The 18,751-nt window shown below is 37.2% G+C and overlaps 1 protein-coding gene across 3 annotated transcripts in view; it reads right to left on the bottom strand.

The window, feature by feature from the left end:
- Positions 1 to 2,329: 2,329 nt before the first annotated feature.
- Positions 2,330 to 18,751, bottom strand: part of LOC149837844 (magnesium transporter MRS2-F-like) — a 107,986-nt gene continuing 91,564 nt past the window's right edge. For 2 of the 3 annotated variants that reach the window (XR_016431921.1, XM_090006220.1), the window contains one exon: positions 2,577 to 2,706. Coding sequence is in view for 1 of the 3 variants with exons in the window: in XM_090006219.1 (XP_089862345.1) it covers positions 2,428 to 2,706 (279 nt within the window). In the remaining 2 variants the exon portion in view is untranslated. Of the gene's footprint in view, positions 2,707 to 18,751 lie in introns of all 3 variants that reach the window. The other variant, XM_090006219.1, reaches the window with a different exon arrangement.

The following is an 18,751-nucleotide window of genomic DNA, read 5'->3' as shown; positions in this document are numbered from 1 at the left end:
TCAATTACTTAAAAGAGATTCACACGGTAGCTCACGAATGTGGTCTATATGTGCAAATTTGGTACGGTATTTGCAAAGGTACATAAATTTCAGTTACAGGATTATCGCAAATTTGGTTATGTGAACTTGATGAGGTCCGCAATCATCATGTGAATGTACTTTTTAGTGAGAGGTTGTGAGATCAGGATAGATACGTCATGTAAACCTCAAGAGATTTGTGAATTTGGACATGGGGAATATTTTAGAAATTTTGGGGCATTTCGAGAAATATATCATTTTTGTCATACCATACAGTCATTTCCTAAAATACGATATGTAAAAAGTGGTGTTTTCTATTCCTTAGGATCTCTTTTAATTATCTCGTTAACACCCTTTGAAAATCATGGTTGTAGGGTTATTTTTCTTTATCTAAACCTGTAGATGAGTTGATCACAGTTTATTCAGTAAACATGTATTGGCTTAGGAATTTTTCTTGCTCAAATGTATTTTTTAGAGAGAAAAAGGACTGAACGGCTGATATCGCATTAAAACTTGAAGTTTAACAAGTTCAAAGTTTGTCTACTAAAGAACCGTAGTAACTTGGCTTGGAATTTGGCAAAGCTAGCTGTGTTGGGCCATGACAAAATCTGGAAAGATGAAGCTCTAGATTGGTTTCCTTTTGATATATATATATATATATATATATATATATATATATATATATATATATATATATATATATATATATATATATATATATATATATTGCAACTTTTAATGATTTAGTAAATGTCCGCCTAATCCTGCTTGCCTAATCAAGGAAAATGTCTTAATCACCTTTCCGATCATGTCCCACAAATGGGACAAAACTGACCCCAAATGGTTAGTTAACCAAAACAGCCAAACTTCTAACATCCATCATATCAAGCAAGGCAAGAACACCACGAGTTCTACATCTTGGGCCATTAAACATATGAGAGAGAGATATGGCTGGCTGCTGAAGTGATAGGAAATGTTAAAAAGTAACTACCCCTTCTGGAACACAACCTTGTTTGACGTCAGTTCACTGGTTTAGAGCTACTCGCTCATCATCATTTCTAACTTCTAAGTTGGTTGCTCTAAGAGATCTTCATTCCATAAAGTATAATAGCAATTAATCCAGATATGTGGTTAGGACTATTGGACTGAACCCCCATTTCAATTGAGAGAATCCATAGGAGCCATTAGGTATTAAAGCCCTGGAGTTCATTCTCATGTCAATTTTTTCTTAGCCCTGGCCAAAACGAAGAAAATTGATTGCGGTGTTCAAGTCTGTCTGTAGAAGGTTAAGATGAAATTGGCTTTTAAGTTGGACACCAGTTAATTGTTGGCCTATTCAACCTTGTTCCTGTTTCATACATAGCTAGAACTGTAGAAGGTTAAGATAAAATTGGATTTTAAGTCGGACACCAGTTAATTGTTGGCTTCTTCAACCTTGTTCCTGTTTTATATATAGCTAGACCGGACTGTGAAAGTTAAGTTTCCACGTTTTTTGCGGCCGCTCAGACCTAACCTCAAAGATGAGGAATTTTTTGGAAGGACGAATTGTGAATAGTTCAATACCGAGCTATCTTCAAGAGACGCTTCTAACTTGTGACAGAATTCAAGTGTAAAAAATTAGTAAAAGCTCACATTTTTTTGCCAGAAGTTTAGCTAAATTAGCTAAACGTGGGATATGAAGAATTTGGAAATACCACCCCCCGGACTGGCGACCTTTTGTAGAGAGCTAATTTGATCATTACATTAATGTAATCATCTTCAGTTTTGAATACTAGCTGGGTGGTCTAAGTTCAAATCCCATGGGTGTCACCCCCTGCGCAAGCTGAAGCTTGGTGACTCCCTTGGGGCAAGGGTAAGCCCTCAGAGTTTTATGCTGCCAAGACAGCGACCGTAAGTATGGCAGGCAGAGCCAGCACGACTAGGCGCCTATGATCTTGGGGCAGTTTCTCCAAGTAAAAAAAACTTCAGTTTTGAATAAACCAGTAGGGGTCCGCCAAACCCCAGTTTGCCTATCGAAAAAAAGTTTCCAAGTTTATCTGAACCCTTGGGCCCTCTTGAAAATTTTAAATCGTAATAGAGCTTTAGAACTAAATGACAGATGGTCACCCAAATGCTGAAATCATTTGTTTTCTCTGATTTCATGGGACATACAACATGAGCAGCACGCGTTATTCACTGATCTGACCAAGGTACATAATTGTAAATGAAGTATGGATCGAAATAAATGTAAGCAGAATAATGCTTTTTCAATTTTCTGCTACCATGTGCATGTTCCAAAACATTCTTGGAAGTTGACATTGTAAAACAGTAATGAAGGCAGAAATATTTGAAATTTTGAATTAACTGATAGATTTCATGGGTTTCAAAATCAAGTATCTTCTCTGATAGTTCAGCGAGCCACTAGATGAGCTATCCTAGCAGTCCTTTCTTTTTACCCCAGCCCACAGCCATGAAATATAAAACTACAATACCACCAATAGTACCGAGAGTGGTTTGCATGAACTGGGTCATACCAGTTTCAAAAAGGCTGATATGGATATTCATGCCAAATACACCTGCAACAACTACAGCTGCAGTTATTAATAAAGTTGCTGTACTGATCATCACCCCCATCTGCAATAGCTGGTTCTGTTTGTCATCCAACATAATGTTGATGTAGTCCTCGGTATCATCGCCATATTCTCTCAACTATACGTGAAAACATATAATTGGTTTCAGAAATTGTTAAATGTAAATATTTCCATGTGCTAGCAAAAAGAATATGTCAAATAAAATAGTTGCTAGAAAACAATCCAACATCTGCTTGGAAGTACAAATAAATGATTAAATACCAGATAACTTTCATGACAATAAAATAATAAGCTGGTTAGAAGCAGAATATCTCAGCCATGATATTGTTGATGTGTTCCAGACTTCCAGTATACTGCTGCCAAGCTTGCATGCCAAAGAAATCCTTAAAACTTGCCCCATAGATGGTAACACATTTATTAATGCCAATGGTGATGGTTATAGATACTTTACAACAGGATCTAGAAGTCTAAAATCCAGCATAGATGAGAATGACTTGCAGATGGGTGAAAATTCAAGATATTTTCGAAATATATGAAAAAATTTAAACATATCACAATGATACTGCTATGATAACATGATATTTCCAATTGTTTTTACTTTCTTATTCCCTTTTTATATTTAAAGATAATTGTTCTTTATTTTATTTTTTGTTATGTTAAAAGCTTATATATCTTTTATTTACACTTTTGTAAAAACGATACTTATCTAAACAGATTCTTTTGTTATATATTAAGTTATTTTCATTTTTTTTAACTTTAAAAAAAAAATTGTTATATATTTGAAGATAATTGTTCTTTATATATATATATATATATATATATATATATATATATAGGCCTCAACTTATATTGGTAGGAAAAATCTCAGGATATTAAAGGTTTTTTTACAACTTGGGAAAATCTTGGCACTTAAAAAGTTAAAAAATGAAAATAACTTAACATATAACAAAAGAATCTGTTTAGATAAGTACATATATATAAAGAGAGAGAGTAATGAAATATGCTAAATGGATTTTTCCAGTTTTTTGTTTTATTTTTAAATTTTGACTACACATGTAATATCCACCCTTGATTTTATAGGGGTCAGCTCTTGGAGCATCGATTCCAAGACATGGGTACCACCTTGATTAGCAGCTACCACTTAGAAAAGTGGTTAGCTAGAGAGAAGGTGGTAGCTGCTAACCACCGTGCTAACCGGGCTTTTGAAGGGTTTTTCCATGTTTTCCGTAAATCTGACCGTACAAATGCGTTCTACATGCTTGATTTTACAGGAATGGACCGATGAGCATGTAGGTTTTTATAAGGTTCAAAAGAAAAGGCTATCATGCTAGGCATGAATGAAAGGTTGGAGACAACTTTAACACAAGAAAATAGTAAATAAATCATGTAAGCATGATCTAATGATTAGTTCTTGCTTTTGGAGATTAAATCTATGTAAATCCAGAGTCTACCACCGTTAAGTTATGGTGGTTTGATATATATATATATATATATATATATATAGAGAGAGAGAGAGAGAGAGAGTATTGTAATGAAACAAGAGTGCACAATCACAATGCCAACAAAGGGCTACACAAGTGCATAAATATACTATGGTCTCTAATGGATCGATGACAATCTCATAAAAGAGATATACAAAAGCACCAATTTCACAAGAGCACAAAGGCACAAAATCCACAAGAGCACGATAAAGAAATAGATTTTGTATTAACACACAAAATGCTTTAGAAAAAGCATATCTTACATAGAGGGGTGAGGCTCTATTCACATGCATTGAAGGGAGGTTGTCCAACGGTCGTTGGACCGTCTTCCCAACAGTCCATTGAATTTACATAATAAAAAAACAAAAATAAAGAAAACCAAAAAGACTTTACAGTCCCTATCGGATTGTACTAAATTATATATTATTAAATAACCAAAATACCTCTGATATACATATATTGTATAAATATATGTATATTTGTTAGGTATGAATATATACACACTATTTTAACACTCTCCCTCAACCATACAGTAAAATCACCGAAAGTTTGTTAAGAAGATACAAAAATCTTGGTAGAGGAAGAGCTTTAGTGAAGAAGTCTGCAATCTGAAACTCAGACTGAACATATGGTAAAGTAATCGTCTCATTCAAGTATTTTTCTCCAACATAGTGGCAATCCATCTTAATATGTTTCGTTCGCTCATAAAATGTGTGATTGCTGGCTATATATATGAAACTTTTGTTATCACAACATAATTTTGAAGGTTTTGAAACATCAACACCCATATTTGAAAGTAATAATCTCATCCACACAACCTCGGTTGTTGTTGTAGCCATCGCCCTATACTCAGCTTCCGTGGAAGATAAAGACACTTTCTGTTGTTTTTTGTATCGCCAAGAAATGAGAAAATCACCTACAAACACACAAAAACTTGTAGTTGAATGATGGTTATTAGGATCTCCTTCTCAATTAGAATCAGTATAAGCAATGAGATTTAAAGATGATAAAGATGATAAGAATAGCCCTTTAGATATAGTTTTCTTGATGTATCAAACTATTCTTAATACGACACTCATGTGAACTAATGTGGGTGCTTGCTGAAACTAACCTATTGTATGTACTGCATACAAAATGTTTGGCCTGGTAATAGATAGGTACATTAATGATCTGATAAGTTGCTTATAAGAAGTTGGATCATCTAATAAAACTTTGTCTTCAGCTCTCATTTTAGCACTTATCACTTCACGAGTATCAACATATTTTGTGTCTGTGATTCCTGAACGCGCGACAATATCAACATCAAACTTTATTTGAGACAAAATGTACTCTCTTGGCGATTATGCTACTTCAATTCCTAAAAAATATCTTAAAAAACCAAGGTCAATCATATCAAAAGATTTCTTATGCATAATCTTAATTTCTTCAATTTCCTTCTGATCATTCCCAGTGATTCATATCATCAACATACAAAAGCAAAATGATAAGGGAGGTACCTGTAGATCTTACAAAAAGAGCAGTGTCAGTATAGCAGGATTTAAATTCAAGATTCAACACAGCTCCGCTAAACCGATCATACCATGCTTTAGAAGCTTGTGTAAGCCCATATAAAGCTTTTTGAAGACGAAGAACCATTCAATTTTCAATAGTTAGACCAGGGAGAGGATCCATATAACCTTCTTCATTTAAATTTTCATTTAAGAAAGCATTCTTAACATCTAACTGATATATAGGCTATTTTTTAATGGATGCTATTGTAACTAGAACCCTAACTATGGTCATGCAAGCTACTGGATTAAATGTTTTTTCATAATCTATTTCATATTCTTGAAAATATCTTTTTGAAACTAATCTTGCTTTATATCTTTCTAGGGACCCTTCACTCTTTGTTTTGACTTTAAATACCTATCTACATCCTATTGTCTTCTTTCCTTTAGGAAGTTGCTGTCAAGTATGAGTCTTGTGTAATGCATATAATTATATTTTCATAGCTTCTACCCATTTTTTTATGTTTTTAGCTTCTTTGTGGTTAGATGGTTCATGATATGAATGAATTTCTAGATGGCAAGCCCTATAGTTTAGAGAAAAGGATTCATAGGAGACAAACCTATTTGGAGGCCTATGTATCCGTTCAGATCTTTAAAAACTAGATTCTTAAACATTTATTGGTTGATTATACCTTTCAAAAACACATAGATGCTCCCCATTATCTCGTCTGGAGTATTGTAAGAGGTTATAAGTTGGTTTTCTTTATTCACTTGGTCCATTAATAGACTCAAAATTATCAATATCATTATTATCAATAATTTTATTATTTGATTTAGGTTGTAACGACCCCCAACTCATACCCCTTGAAAATGCAGTTTTTTCTTTTTTTACAAAACCATTGCGAAAATCTTCCTAGAAACCCGGGGCCTTTACAGTTCCACTCCCAATTGAATAAAACAACCAACCACAATAGAGCTTACAATTATCATCGATACTAAACCAAACCTTTATTGAACTAATGAGTGATAAGTCTCGAGACAATTGCATAAATGAAATTCAGAGTGCAATAACAACTAAATGAAACACAAAAGAACTAAAAGAAGACTGAGCCACGTTATCCATTTGTGATCTGTCTAGTAGGTGCGTGACACCCGTAACTCCCCCAGAAGCCAATCGCTTCACTGATCACCTGCGGCTGTGAAAAACTATAGAAGTAGGGTATCATAACCGAAATTCGGAACACATGTACTTCTAATTAAACAAGTGAGCTAAAGAACACAGATAAGATTTCATGCAATAGTTCAGAGAAATGCAATTATAACAATTACATAATCCAATTAAGCATTCATGCAACAAGAAACATTTATTAAGCATGAAGGAACATATAAGCAATAACAGAAATCACTATTTAAGCAATACGACCATATGACATATATTAGAGAACAATAATATGCATTCACCAACATTTAACAATTAAGGGAATAAGTAAGTATGCATGATCTAATGCATAGCAGGAATATGCATGATTTATGTGCAATGCATGAACACTTTATTATCTTTCCTTAAAGTTTTTTATTCCATATGCATGCCCTATTAAATACATAAATTTAAGTTCATTTTTTTAATTACCGTTGCCCGCGGATACACCAAACGGGTAAAATTTTTTGAGGTTAAGTAGGGTTCTCAGGATAACTTAGCACACAAGTTGTATTTTATTATTGAGTTCCAAACTTAGCCCTCGACCGAATCACCTTCGGAACATTAGACCTCTACATCTAATGTTAGGACACTAAGAACCTCCACATCTAATAATGTCACTTTCTTGGTATACCAAAACAACAGCTGTGTCGAACACACCACCCCCAAGTAAAGTGGCGGACTCTCCCTAAAACCGTGGCTATAAGAAAGAACCACAATATCAAGTTCAAGGGTAATAAGTAAAGCACACAGAGTTTTTGTATTCTGGGAGTCCTCCAAAACCGAATCTCTAAGATTTTCATTCTTTCGATGGAAGATCTCAGAACGTGTATTACAGTGTTCTTATCCATTATCTTTTTATTTAAAGTCAATTATTGAGTTCTGCAATTCAGCATCCAAAAGCAAAGGCAAAAGCTCGCATCTACCCCTGCAAGAACCATCACGGGACTCCCGCCCGTGAAAACACAAAGAACAGTGGCAATACAATGCAATAAAAACAAATGTAATTTTTGCAATGCATTTAAAATATGTAAAAGAGGAGCAAAACCAAAGCTCAAGGCTCACCAGGCCTACGGTGATTCATTTTGATAATCGATGCATCATATGCCAAAAATCATAGCAACAAGCAATATATGCAATGATGTTAACATGCCTCCAAATGCACATTCGTATATACCAATTTAGTTAATTAACCATGTGCATAAAATATAGCATTCATACGCATGTGCATGAGTCCACACCTTCATATGCATGTGTTCAGTATTCATGTGCACGTTGCTTTTATGTAATCATTCGGCACACATGCCTTCATTCATGATTCATAAGTACATATGGACATTAATGTTAGTTTGAATCATGGATCCGACCCGATCCACCTCGAAATCCAGCGGTGGCATGTTTGTAATTAGTTCTTATTACCTGTGTAAAGTGTATTGTAACACTTATAAATATTAAGTAAAAAGGGAAAACCCTATTGCGCCGACTATTCCTCTCTCTCTTCTCATTCTTTACCTCATCTCTAACATCTGCAGGCTGATATTTCTGATATTTCTGACATGGTATCAGAGCACAAGCACGGAAATCGATCATCTGGAAGGCCTATAAAGACCAGTGCGTGAAAGGACGTAGGCTTTCTCTATTTCTTTTCCTTAAATCTATTTCTGATCTTCTGATTTCACGCAGTTTCACGTATCCCTATTTCACGCAGTTTCACGCATCATCCCAGTTTCACGTATCCCTAATTCTCTGTCTGTTTTTCTCAATCTGATTTCACGCATCCCTATTTCACGCATCCTTATTCATATTTTGATTCCTTCTCTTTTCAAATTCTGTTTCTGGCTCACACGTTACACAACATTGCTGGTTTTCTGTGCACACAACATTGCTATTTCTCTGTGTACACAGCATTGCTATTCCTGGTTCACACGTTACACAACATTGAATTTTTTTTTGAATAACGTGTGTGTGTGAAAATTATTTTCTGGATTACACGTCATTATATTTCTGTGCAATGTGTTGCTGATATCATTTTCAGCACACACAATATTGTTGTTCTTCTTCTCTTAATACACTGTTAAATACAGTTTGTTCTCTCATTCTTCATAAAATCTATGGATTCCAAATTGAACCCTAGTTTTCTTACTTACCTCATGACCCACAAGTTATCACATGATAACTATTTGCTTTAGAAACGCCAAATTGTGCATTTTATTCGCAGTCATGGTCTTTATGGGCATCTAGATGGACGATCGCCCGCTCCACCTACACATATCATGCAGGAAATAACAGGTGAAGACGGGAAGGTGAGTCAACTTCGAAGCACCAATCCAGCTTATGACATATGGGTACAACGAGATCAGACATTAGTTGCTTATATAACCTCCACACTTTCTGATCGTGTTTTACAAACTATCTCTGATGACCAATCCGCTGCCGAGTTGTGGAATGGACTAGCTCATTCTTTTTCTCAGGTTTTCGAATCTCGGGTTTTGCAACTCAAGTGGAAATTCCAATCCATGCGAAAAGAAAACAAATCCATTACAGAGTTCATGGGGGATGTCAGAGTGATTACAGATCAGTTAGCTGCCATCGGAAGTCCTGTATCAGATAAGGATATGGTACAACAGGTATTAGGTAGTCTTGGACCTGAATATCGCATGTTCTGCACGGCACTCCAGGTTGTTTCAGTCCTTCCATGTTTTGATGATCTTCAATCTAAGCTTTTGCAATATGAGGTCAGTTTAAATCAGGAACACGTGTCAGAGGATGCTCATCCTGTGATGATGACACATACGCCTATTCAAACAGGAGTTTCATTTACTCTCCCTCGCCCCAATGAAACATCTATGAACAAAGGAGGATTACTGCCTACACTAGGTGGAGGAGGTATTGGTTCAAGCAGTGTACCACGAGGAGGACGTGTTCCTACTTGTTTTCTATGCAACAAACGGGGACATGTTAAAGCAAACTGCTGGTACAATCCTCAGAACCGGAACAAATCAGGGAGGCCAGATAGTAGGTCAGGGCAGAAGGCCATTCATCAGGTTGCCCGTACTCCTCAGGGACAGGTTCTTCCACAGGACGTACAAAATATCCTTATGACTACTTTCAATCAGATGAACTTGCGCCAAAATGAGGAAGGTATATGGTATATTGATTCAGGGGCAGCAGCACACGTTACTTCTGATGCAGGTAAATTTACTCACTTGACTCCTTACACTGGAAATGACACTATAGTCATAGGAGATGGATCTCACCACCCCATCTCTCACACTGGAAATGTCTCCCTTTCTTTGCCTGAATCTCAATTACCCTTGTCAAATGTCTTACTCACACCTGCTATTCAAAAGAATATTCTATCTGTGTCTAAATTAGTTGATGAAACAAATTCTTTCGTTGAATTTACTCCTTCTGTTTATCTTAAGGATCTTCACACCAAGAAGACGCTCGCTGAAGGTGAATGGCGTGGGAACATGTACGTCTTTGAAGAATCTCATGTGCCTTTGAAGACGTCGTCTTCCGTAGCCATGGCCTCTTCAGCCCCTTCCTTTCCAACATTTTTGAGTCGATCCACAGATCATAGTTCTTCATCTAGAGTCTTGAAACTTAATAAGCCAAACTTATGGCATCTTCGTTTGGGTCATTGTAGTCAAGTCTTTCTTGACAAGTTGTCTGCTAAAGGTCTAATACCCCCAGTCAGTTTAGAGTCAAAATGTCCAAGTTGTCATTTATGCAAAAGTCATGTACTTCCTTTTCATAGTATCAATAAAAGAGCAACAAAGCCTTTTGAAATTATATGCTCAGATGTTTGGGGTCCTGCGCCCACTGCTTCTCTTTCTGGATCTCGATACTATGTACTCTTTCTTGATTCTTACACTCGTTTTAGTTGGATTTACTTCATGAAAAACAAACATGAAGTTTTCAAGTTGTTCAAACAGTTTCATGCACTAGTCCAAAACCAATTCAATACCAATGTTGTATATTTCCAGTGTGATGGGGGAGGAGAATACATATCCTATGATTTTAGTGAATATTTGAAGGAACATGGCATTACACGTAACATTTCTTGCCCTCATACCCCTCAACAAATGGAGTTGCTGAGAGAAAGCACAGGCATATTGTTGAAACAGCCTTGAGCATGATGCATACTGTGGGCATTCCTTTTTCCCTTTGGACCGAGGCTTTCCACACAGCTGTTTACGTTATCAACAGGTTGCCCATGACCATCCTTGAAGATAATTCTCCGTATTTTGTTATTTATAATTGTCATCCATCATATGAAGAACTACATCCTTTTGGCTGTGTATGTTATGTTCATATTGATCATTCATTGAGAAATAAGTTTCAAGACAGAGCTATACAGTGCAAGTTCCTTGGGTATGCAGATAACTATAAGGGATACAGGTGTTATGATCCTCATACAGGCAAAATTCGGGTATCCAGAAATGTTTTTGATGATGAAAATTTTGACACTCTGGGTTTATCTTCCACAGATACACAGGACAATTATGATCCTTGGCTAAGTGACTCACTTTTATATGACTCGTTGCCTCATGAGGATTCATCTTTATTGACAAACAATGAACCCTATACTTTTGATGTGGAACCACATATGGAAGACATTCCTCCTACAACAACATCCTCACGTTTTTCTGGTCTTGTTTATTCTCGTAGAACTCACCCAGTCAATGCTGAGACTCCTCTACGACATTCCACTCGAGTTAGACATCCTATAGATCGCTGGGTAAGTTATAACAATTTCTCTTTGGATTTTCAAACATTTCTAACCAGAGTGTCCAAAGAAACAGAACCTTCCTCCTTTCATGATGCTGTAAATTCTCATGTCTGGGTAGAGGCGATGAATGAGGAAATGGAAGCATTGCATGAATGCAACACATGGAAAATTGTGCCAAGGTCAGATAACAAGAATGTTGTAGGATCCAAATGGGTGTACAAGATCAAGCACAAACCGGATGGCAGTGTTGAGCGCTATAAGGCTCGTCTGGTTGCACGAGGCTTCACACAGCAATATGGGCAGGACTACGATGAAACATTCAGCCCAGTAGTAAAACTGGGCACAGTCAGGATTGTCATTGCGTTGGCATTACAACATGGATGGTCACTCAGTCAACTTGATGTTAAAAATGCTTTTCTGCATGGTGAACTAAAGGAAGAAGTTTACATGGAGCAGCCACCTGGATATAGCATGCATGATTCATCAAATTGGGTATGTAAACTTCGACGCTCTCTTTATGGATTAAAACAAGCTTCTCGATCTTGGTTTGAAAGTTTTTCCACAGAGATCCAGCGTCATGGGTTCAATAAAAGTGTTCTAGACCATTCATTGTTCATCTTCAAAAGTGGTTCAACTATTGTTTGGGTGCTTATATATGTTGATGATATCATTATTACCGGGAGTGATGAGGATCACATATCTTGGGTTAAGTCTATGCTGATGGCTAAATTCAAGATGAAAGACTTGGGGTGCTTGCGATATTTTTTGGGTGTGGAAGTTGATAGTCGACATGAGACTATTACATTGAGCCAACATAAGTACACTATTGATATTCTCCTCGCTACAGGGATGGAGAATTGTAAACCAATTAGCACACCTTGTCTTCTAAATCATAAGTTAAGTGCTAAAGAAGGCACTACTTATCATGATCCTACTTTGTATCGCCGAGTTGTAGGGATGTTACAATACTTAACATTCACTAGGCCTGACATAGCATACTCTGTCAATCAGGTCTCTCAGTTTATGCATGCTCCTACAGATGCACATATGGAAGCGGTAAAAAGAATCCCTCGGTATTTAAAGGGTACGATTGGAGATGGTTTGATGTATAACAAAGACACAGCTTATACGTCAGGACATCGACTATTCACCTACACAGATGCGGACTGGGCTGGTGATCCTGATGAGCGCAGATCAGTCTCAGGGTATTGCATCCTTATCGGCAATAATGTTGTAACATGGAGTAGCAAGAAGCAAAAGGCAGTGGCGCGATCTAGTACTGAAGCCGAGTATCGTGCAATGGCAGCAGGAACAACTGATGTTACGTGGGTGAGACACCTACTGCAAGAATTACAAGAACCAATCTCGTCCTCTATGCTTCTTTGTGATAATCAGAGTGCTATTAATATTGCCTTCAATCCTATTCTTCATTGTCGCACGAAGCATATCGAAATCGATCAACACTTTGTTAGACAAAAGGTGGAAGAAAAAGAAATTGAACCCGCATATGTTAGGACAGATATGCAAGTTGCTGACATTTTTACAAAAGGATTATCCACTCATCAGTTTTGGGCACTCAAAGACAAGTTGAGCATGATCAAAGACCATACTCAACTTGAGGGAGGCTGTTAGTTTGGATCATGGATCCGACCCGATCCACCTCGAGATCCAGCGGTGGCATGTTTGTAATTAGTTCTTATTACCTGTGTAAAGTGTATTGTAACACTTATAAATATTAAGTAAAAAGGGAAAACCCTATTGCGCCGACTATTCCTCTCTCTCTTCTCGTTCTTTACCTCATCTCTAACATCTGCAGGCTGATATTTCTGATATTTCTGACAATTCATGCAGTATTCTACATGCTAAACGCGCATGGGTTCATGTATGTACATGCACTTAGACAGATTTTACAATAGCATAATGCTTAGGCAACGAAGTAGTGATGGGAGTAAAACTGAATATATGGAATGTCGGTTTAGTAAGCAACGAAGTAGTGATGGGAGTGTAGTGAAGCTTGGTGAGCAAGAAATACCGGTGAATGATTATTTCAAATATTTGGGATCCATCATTCAAAAGTATGGAGAAATTGATGGAGATGTAAATCATAGGATAAAGGTTGGGTGGATGAAATGGAAAAGTGCAACTGGAGTGCTGTGCGGTCGTAGAATGCCATTGCGGTTGAAGGGAAAGTTTTATAGGACGACTATTAGACCTGCTTTACTATATGGTACGGAATGTTGGGCTGCCAAAAGATATCATATTCAAAAAATGAGTGTAGCTGAGATGCGGATGCTTAGATGGATGTGTGGAAATACAATAAAAGATAAGATTCAGAACGAGGAGATACGTAAGAAGGTAGGTGTTGCACCCATTGAAAATAAGATGCGAGAGAATCGTTTACGATGGTTTGGACATATTCGGCGAAGGCCTAGTGATGCTCCAGTTAGAAGGTTGGAGAAATGGGAAAATATGTTAGTTAAAAGAGGTCGGGGTAGGCCTAGGAAGACTTGGATGGAGATGATAGGAAAGGATATGAATGCTTTGAACCTCACCGAGGACATGGCATTGGATAGAAATGATTGGAGGAAAAGGATTCATGTGGAAGACCCGAAATGAATTTCTTTTTTGGTTCATATCGCTGACCCCAATTGTTTTGGGATGAAGGCGTAGTTGTTGTTGTTGTTGTTGTTGTATAATGCTTAGGCATGTCACATCCAATCATAGCAATATGAATAGTTTCATTCATAACATTTATTAAAATTCCACATACATGTACATAACGAAATCTGGAAATATTAACATGCATAATAAATATCTAATTCCAGACTCAAATAACACTAAGGGGTTAAATGTACATAAATATTTTTATGTTATTTTTTTTTTCTTAAACAAACTGTTGTACCTGTGCTTCATGCCCAGCCGACTAAGACTCGGCTGGGTTTAAAACTAGGTTTGTACCCAGTTGACTGTCAGTTGGCTGGGGTACTAAAATAAAACAAAACCTTTTTTTTTTGCTTGCTGCCCAGCCTGACAGGCCGGGCCAGCTGAATGGGTTCAGTTGGGCCTGCCGTCTATCAAGAAGTGGCCACACCCGGTCACGCCTGGCCAGCCGAGCTGCACTCGGCTGGCCTGCTACTCCCGGCCTATTGAGCCATATTTTTTTTATTGTTTTGTTTGTAAATTGCACGCGTGTAATCCCGCATAAATTTCATGTATACCCATGCTCTATAAACAAGCCTTATACTTAAGCTAACACTCAGGCATGTCAATATACCATTAAGGCATGGAAAAAATATGTTCATAATCGGATCTAAAAATCTGTATACATGTTCAATTCAATCCCTCAAGTTTAAAAACACACATACTGTGTTAGCTCCATATATAGATAGATAGATATATAGATCCATTTTTTTTCTAAAGGGGGGGGGGGGTTTACACCCAGCCGACCTAGTCGTCTAGGGTTCCAAACAGGCCCAGCTGACCCTGGTGGGCTGGGTTTAGTTTGGGCAGACCCCAGGCCCCAATCCTGCCTAAGGGTTGGACGGTCTGGCCAGTCCCTGCCAGCCCGGGCTAGCCGAGCCAGCCGAACCCATCAGCTGGGCCTAGCAGCTCATGCATAGGCCCAGCCTGGGCCTGTGTATGTGCTGTCAAGGTTGGATAGCCTAAAATCGAGAATCAAACCATTTTTATCTCAGACTTAGCCAAATTTTTTAAAATGACTAAGTACGAAAATACGCAATATTACAACTACATACAGAAAGGATGCACTGCCTTCCTGGTTAGTGTCATCCAATCAAATCCGACGCCTATTCCCATCAGTGAGCTGGATGTGGTTCGCGACTATCCCGACGTATATCCCAAAGAGCTACCAGGACTTCTGCCACCTCGTGAGGTAGAATTCAATATTGAATTGCTACCGGGTACAATGTCATTCTCCAAAGCACCATACAAGATGGCATCAGCTGACCTCGAGGAGCTCAAAAAGTAGTTGCAGGAGCTGATGGATCAGGGGTTCATTCGCCCCAACTAGTATTGTGAAAAGCATTGAGGCGTAGCGAGACACTCCACCAAAAACCGAGGCGAGGAGTAAAGCGTAAGCCTCAAATAATTTTTTTGAAAACTTTAAAAAATTATCTAAAAATATAAATAAATAAAGAAATGCTTTATTAATGAAATAATAACCAATAAGAAATAGAAAATCTCAAATAAGTACTAAAAAATATGAGATTAACATATAAAAGTAATTAAAAACTGATTACATAACTGGAAAATATATGAGATTAACCAAAAAAAGTTAAAATATACTAAGAAACTGATTACATAACTGAAATAACTGGAAAATATATAAGATTAACCTACAAAAGTTAAAATATATGAGATTATTCTAAAAATATGAGATTAGCATATAAAAATAACTAAAAACATGATTACATAACTGGAAAATATATGAGATTAACCAACAAAAGTTAAAATATATGAGATTATTCTAAAAAAATATGAGATTAACATATAAAAGTAACTAAAAACTGATTACATAACTGGAAAATATATGAGATTAACCAACAAAAGTTAAAATATATGAGATTATTCTAAAAAAATATGAGATTAACATATAAAAGTAACTAAAAACTGATTACATAACTGGAAAATATATGAGATTAACCAACAAAAGTTAAAATGTACTAAGAAACTGATTACATAATTGAAATAACTGAAAAATATATGAGATTAACCTACAAAAGTTAAAATATATGAGATTAACATATAAAAGTAACTAAAAAAATGATTACATAACTGGAAAATATATGAGATTAACCAAAAAAAGTTAAAATATACTAAGAAACTGATTACATAACTGAAATAACTAGAAAACATATGAGATTAACCAACAAAAGTTAAAATATATAAGATTATTCTAAAAAATATGAGATTAACATATAAAAGTAACCAAAAACTGATTACATAACTGGAAAATATATGAGATTAACCAACAAAAGTTAAAATATACTAAGAAACTAATTACATAACTTAAATAGCTGGAAAATGTATGAGATTAACCTTAAAAAGTTAAAATATATGAGATTATTCTAAAAAATATGAGATTAACGTATAAAAGTAACTAAAAACTTATTACATAACTGAAAAATATATGAGATTAACCAACAAAAGTTAAAATATATTAAGAAACTAATTACATAACTGAAATAACAGAAAAATATATGAGATTAACCAACAAAAGTTAAAATATAGTAATATACTAAGAAACTGATTACATAACTGAAATAACTGGAAAATATATGAGATTAACCTACAAAAATCTTGTTAATCATGTCTTAGAAATCTTGTTGTAAAAACAAAAAATTGCGCCTCAGGCTTGCGCCTTGAGGCACAGAGGGCCGCGCCTCAAGGCGAGGCGCGCCTTTTGCACCTCAAGGTGCATTTTTGATAACATTGGCCCCAACGTATCTCCCTAGGGAGCTCCAATACTATTCGTGAAGAAGAAGGACAGGTCCATACGGTTGTGCATCGGCTATCGAATGCTCAACCAGACCACGATAAAGAACAAGTACTCGTTGTCGCGCATCGAGGATCTGTTCGATCAGTTACAGAAGGCCAAAGTTTTCTCGAAGATCAACCTTAGGTCTGAGTACTATCAACTCAGAATTAGGGGAAGAGATATTTCTAAGATGGCCTTTCGAACCAGATACGGGCATTATGAGTTCACGGTCATGCCCTTCGGACTTACCAATGCCCCCGCAGCTTTCATGGACTTAATGAATAGGGTGTTCAAGCCATTTTTGGACACCTTCGTGATCATGTTCATCGACGACATCCTGGTGTACTCAAAAAGCCGGGAGCAGCATCGAGAACACCTAATCATCGTGTTGGAGACCCTGCGAAAGGAACGCTTGTATACCAAGCTCTCTAAATATGAATTCTGGTTCAAAAAAGTTATGTTTTTTGAACACGTTATTTCTAAGGAAGGAGTGTTCGTGGACCCAACAAAGGTGGAGGCCGTGCTCAGTTAGCAACAACCGAAGAATGCACGTGATATCAAGAGTTTTCTCGAATTAGCTGGATACTACAAAAGATTTATCCAGGATTTTTCTAAGATTACACTACCACTGAAGAAGTTGTTGAAGAAAGAGGCAAAATTCATTTGGGATGAGAAGTGCGAGGCTAGTTTCCAGTTGCTGAAGGAGCGACTTACCAGTGTTTCGATTTTAGCCTTACCTTCAGGTAAAGGCAGATTCGTGATCTATACCGACGCTTCTGGGTCAGGCTTAGGAGTCGTGCTGATGCAGAATGAGAAAGTGATTGCTTACGCCTCGCAGCAACTCAAAATACATGAGAAGAGCTACCTGACTCATGATTTAGGGTTAGTTGCAGTTGTGTTTGCATTGAAGATATGACGACACTACCCGAAATGTCTGATGTGCCAGCAGATCAAGATTGAGCATCAGAGACTTGATGGGGTCATGCAGTAGATGGAGATCCTACTATGGAAGTGAAAGGATATTACCATGGACTTCATAGTCAGCCTACCGAGGACGCGGAGGAAGCATGACACGATTTGGGTGATCGTCGATAGATTCACCAAATCTGCTCACTTTCTACCTATCCGTCTCAGCCAGTCGCTAGAAAGTCTTGCAGATCTCTATGTTAGAGAGATTATGAGACTACATGGTATTCCAGTCTCGATTATCTTCGATCGTGATCCGAGATTCACTTTGAGGTTTTGGGGGCAGCTTCAGCTAGCATTGGGCACAAAGCTGAAGTTCAGTACTTCATTTCACCCTCAGACTGCATGTATAATGGACTGGAAGGGAGAATGGGATTCTCACATCAGCCTGACGGAGTTCGCATATTACAACAGTTACCACGCTAGCATCGGGATGGCTCCCTACGAAGCTTTGTACGGAAGGCCATGCCGATCACCTGTCTTCTGGGACGAGGTCGGCGAACGAAGGCTGGAGGCACCTATAGTTTTGCAATACTATTCTCAGCAGGTGCAAATGATTCGGGAACGACTTCATACCACTCAGAGTCGGCAGAAGAGCTACGCCGATAGAAGTCGATGAGAGCTTACATTCACGATTAGTGAGATGGTTTTCGTTAAGGTATCCTCGACGAAGAGCGTATTCTGATTCGAGAAAAAGGGGAAGCTAAGTCCTAGATATATCAGACCGTTCGAGATCTTGGAACGAATTGGAGAAGCAGCTTATTGTGTGGCATTACCTCAGTACGCTCAGATCCATGAT

Source organism: Nuphar pumila, chromosome 5 (assembly GCF_984573655.1).
Source record: "Nuphar pumila chromosome 5, dmNupPumi1.hap1.1, whole genome shotgun sequence".
Lineage (NCBI taxonomy): Eukaryota > Viridiplantae > Streptophyta > Magnoliopsida > Nymphaeales > Nymphaeaceae > Nuphar > Nuphar pumila.
Note: the sequence above shows the minus strand (reverse complement) of the source record. Positions and strands in the feature narration are given on the sequence as shown.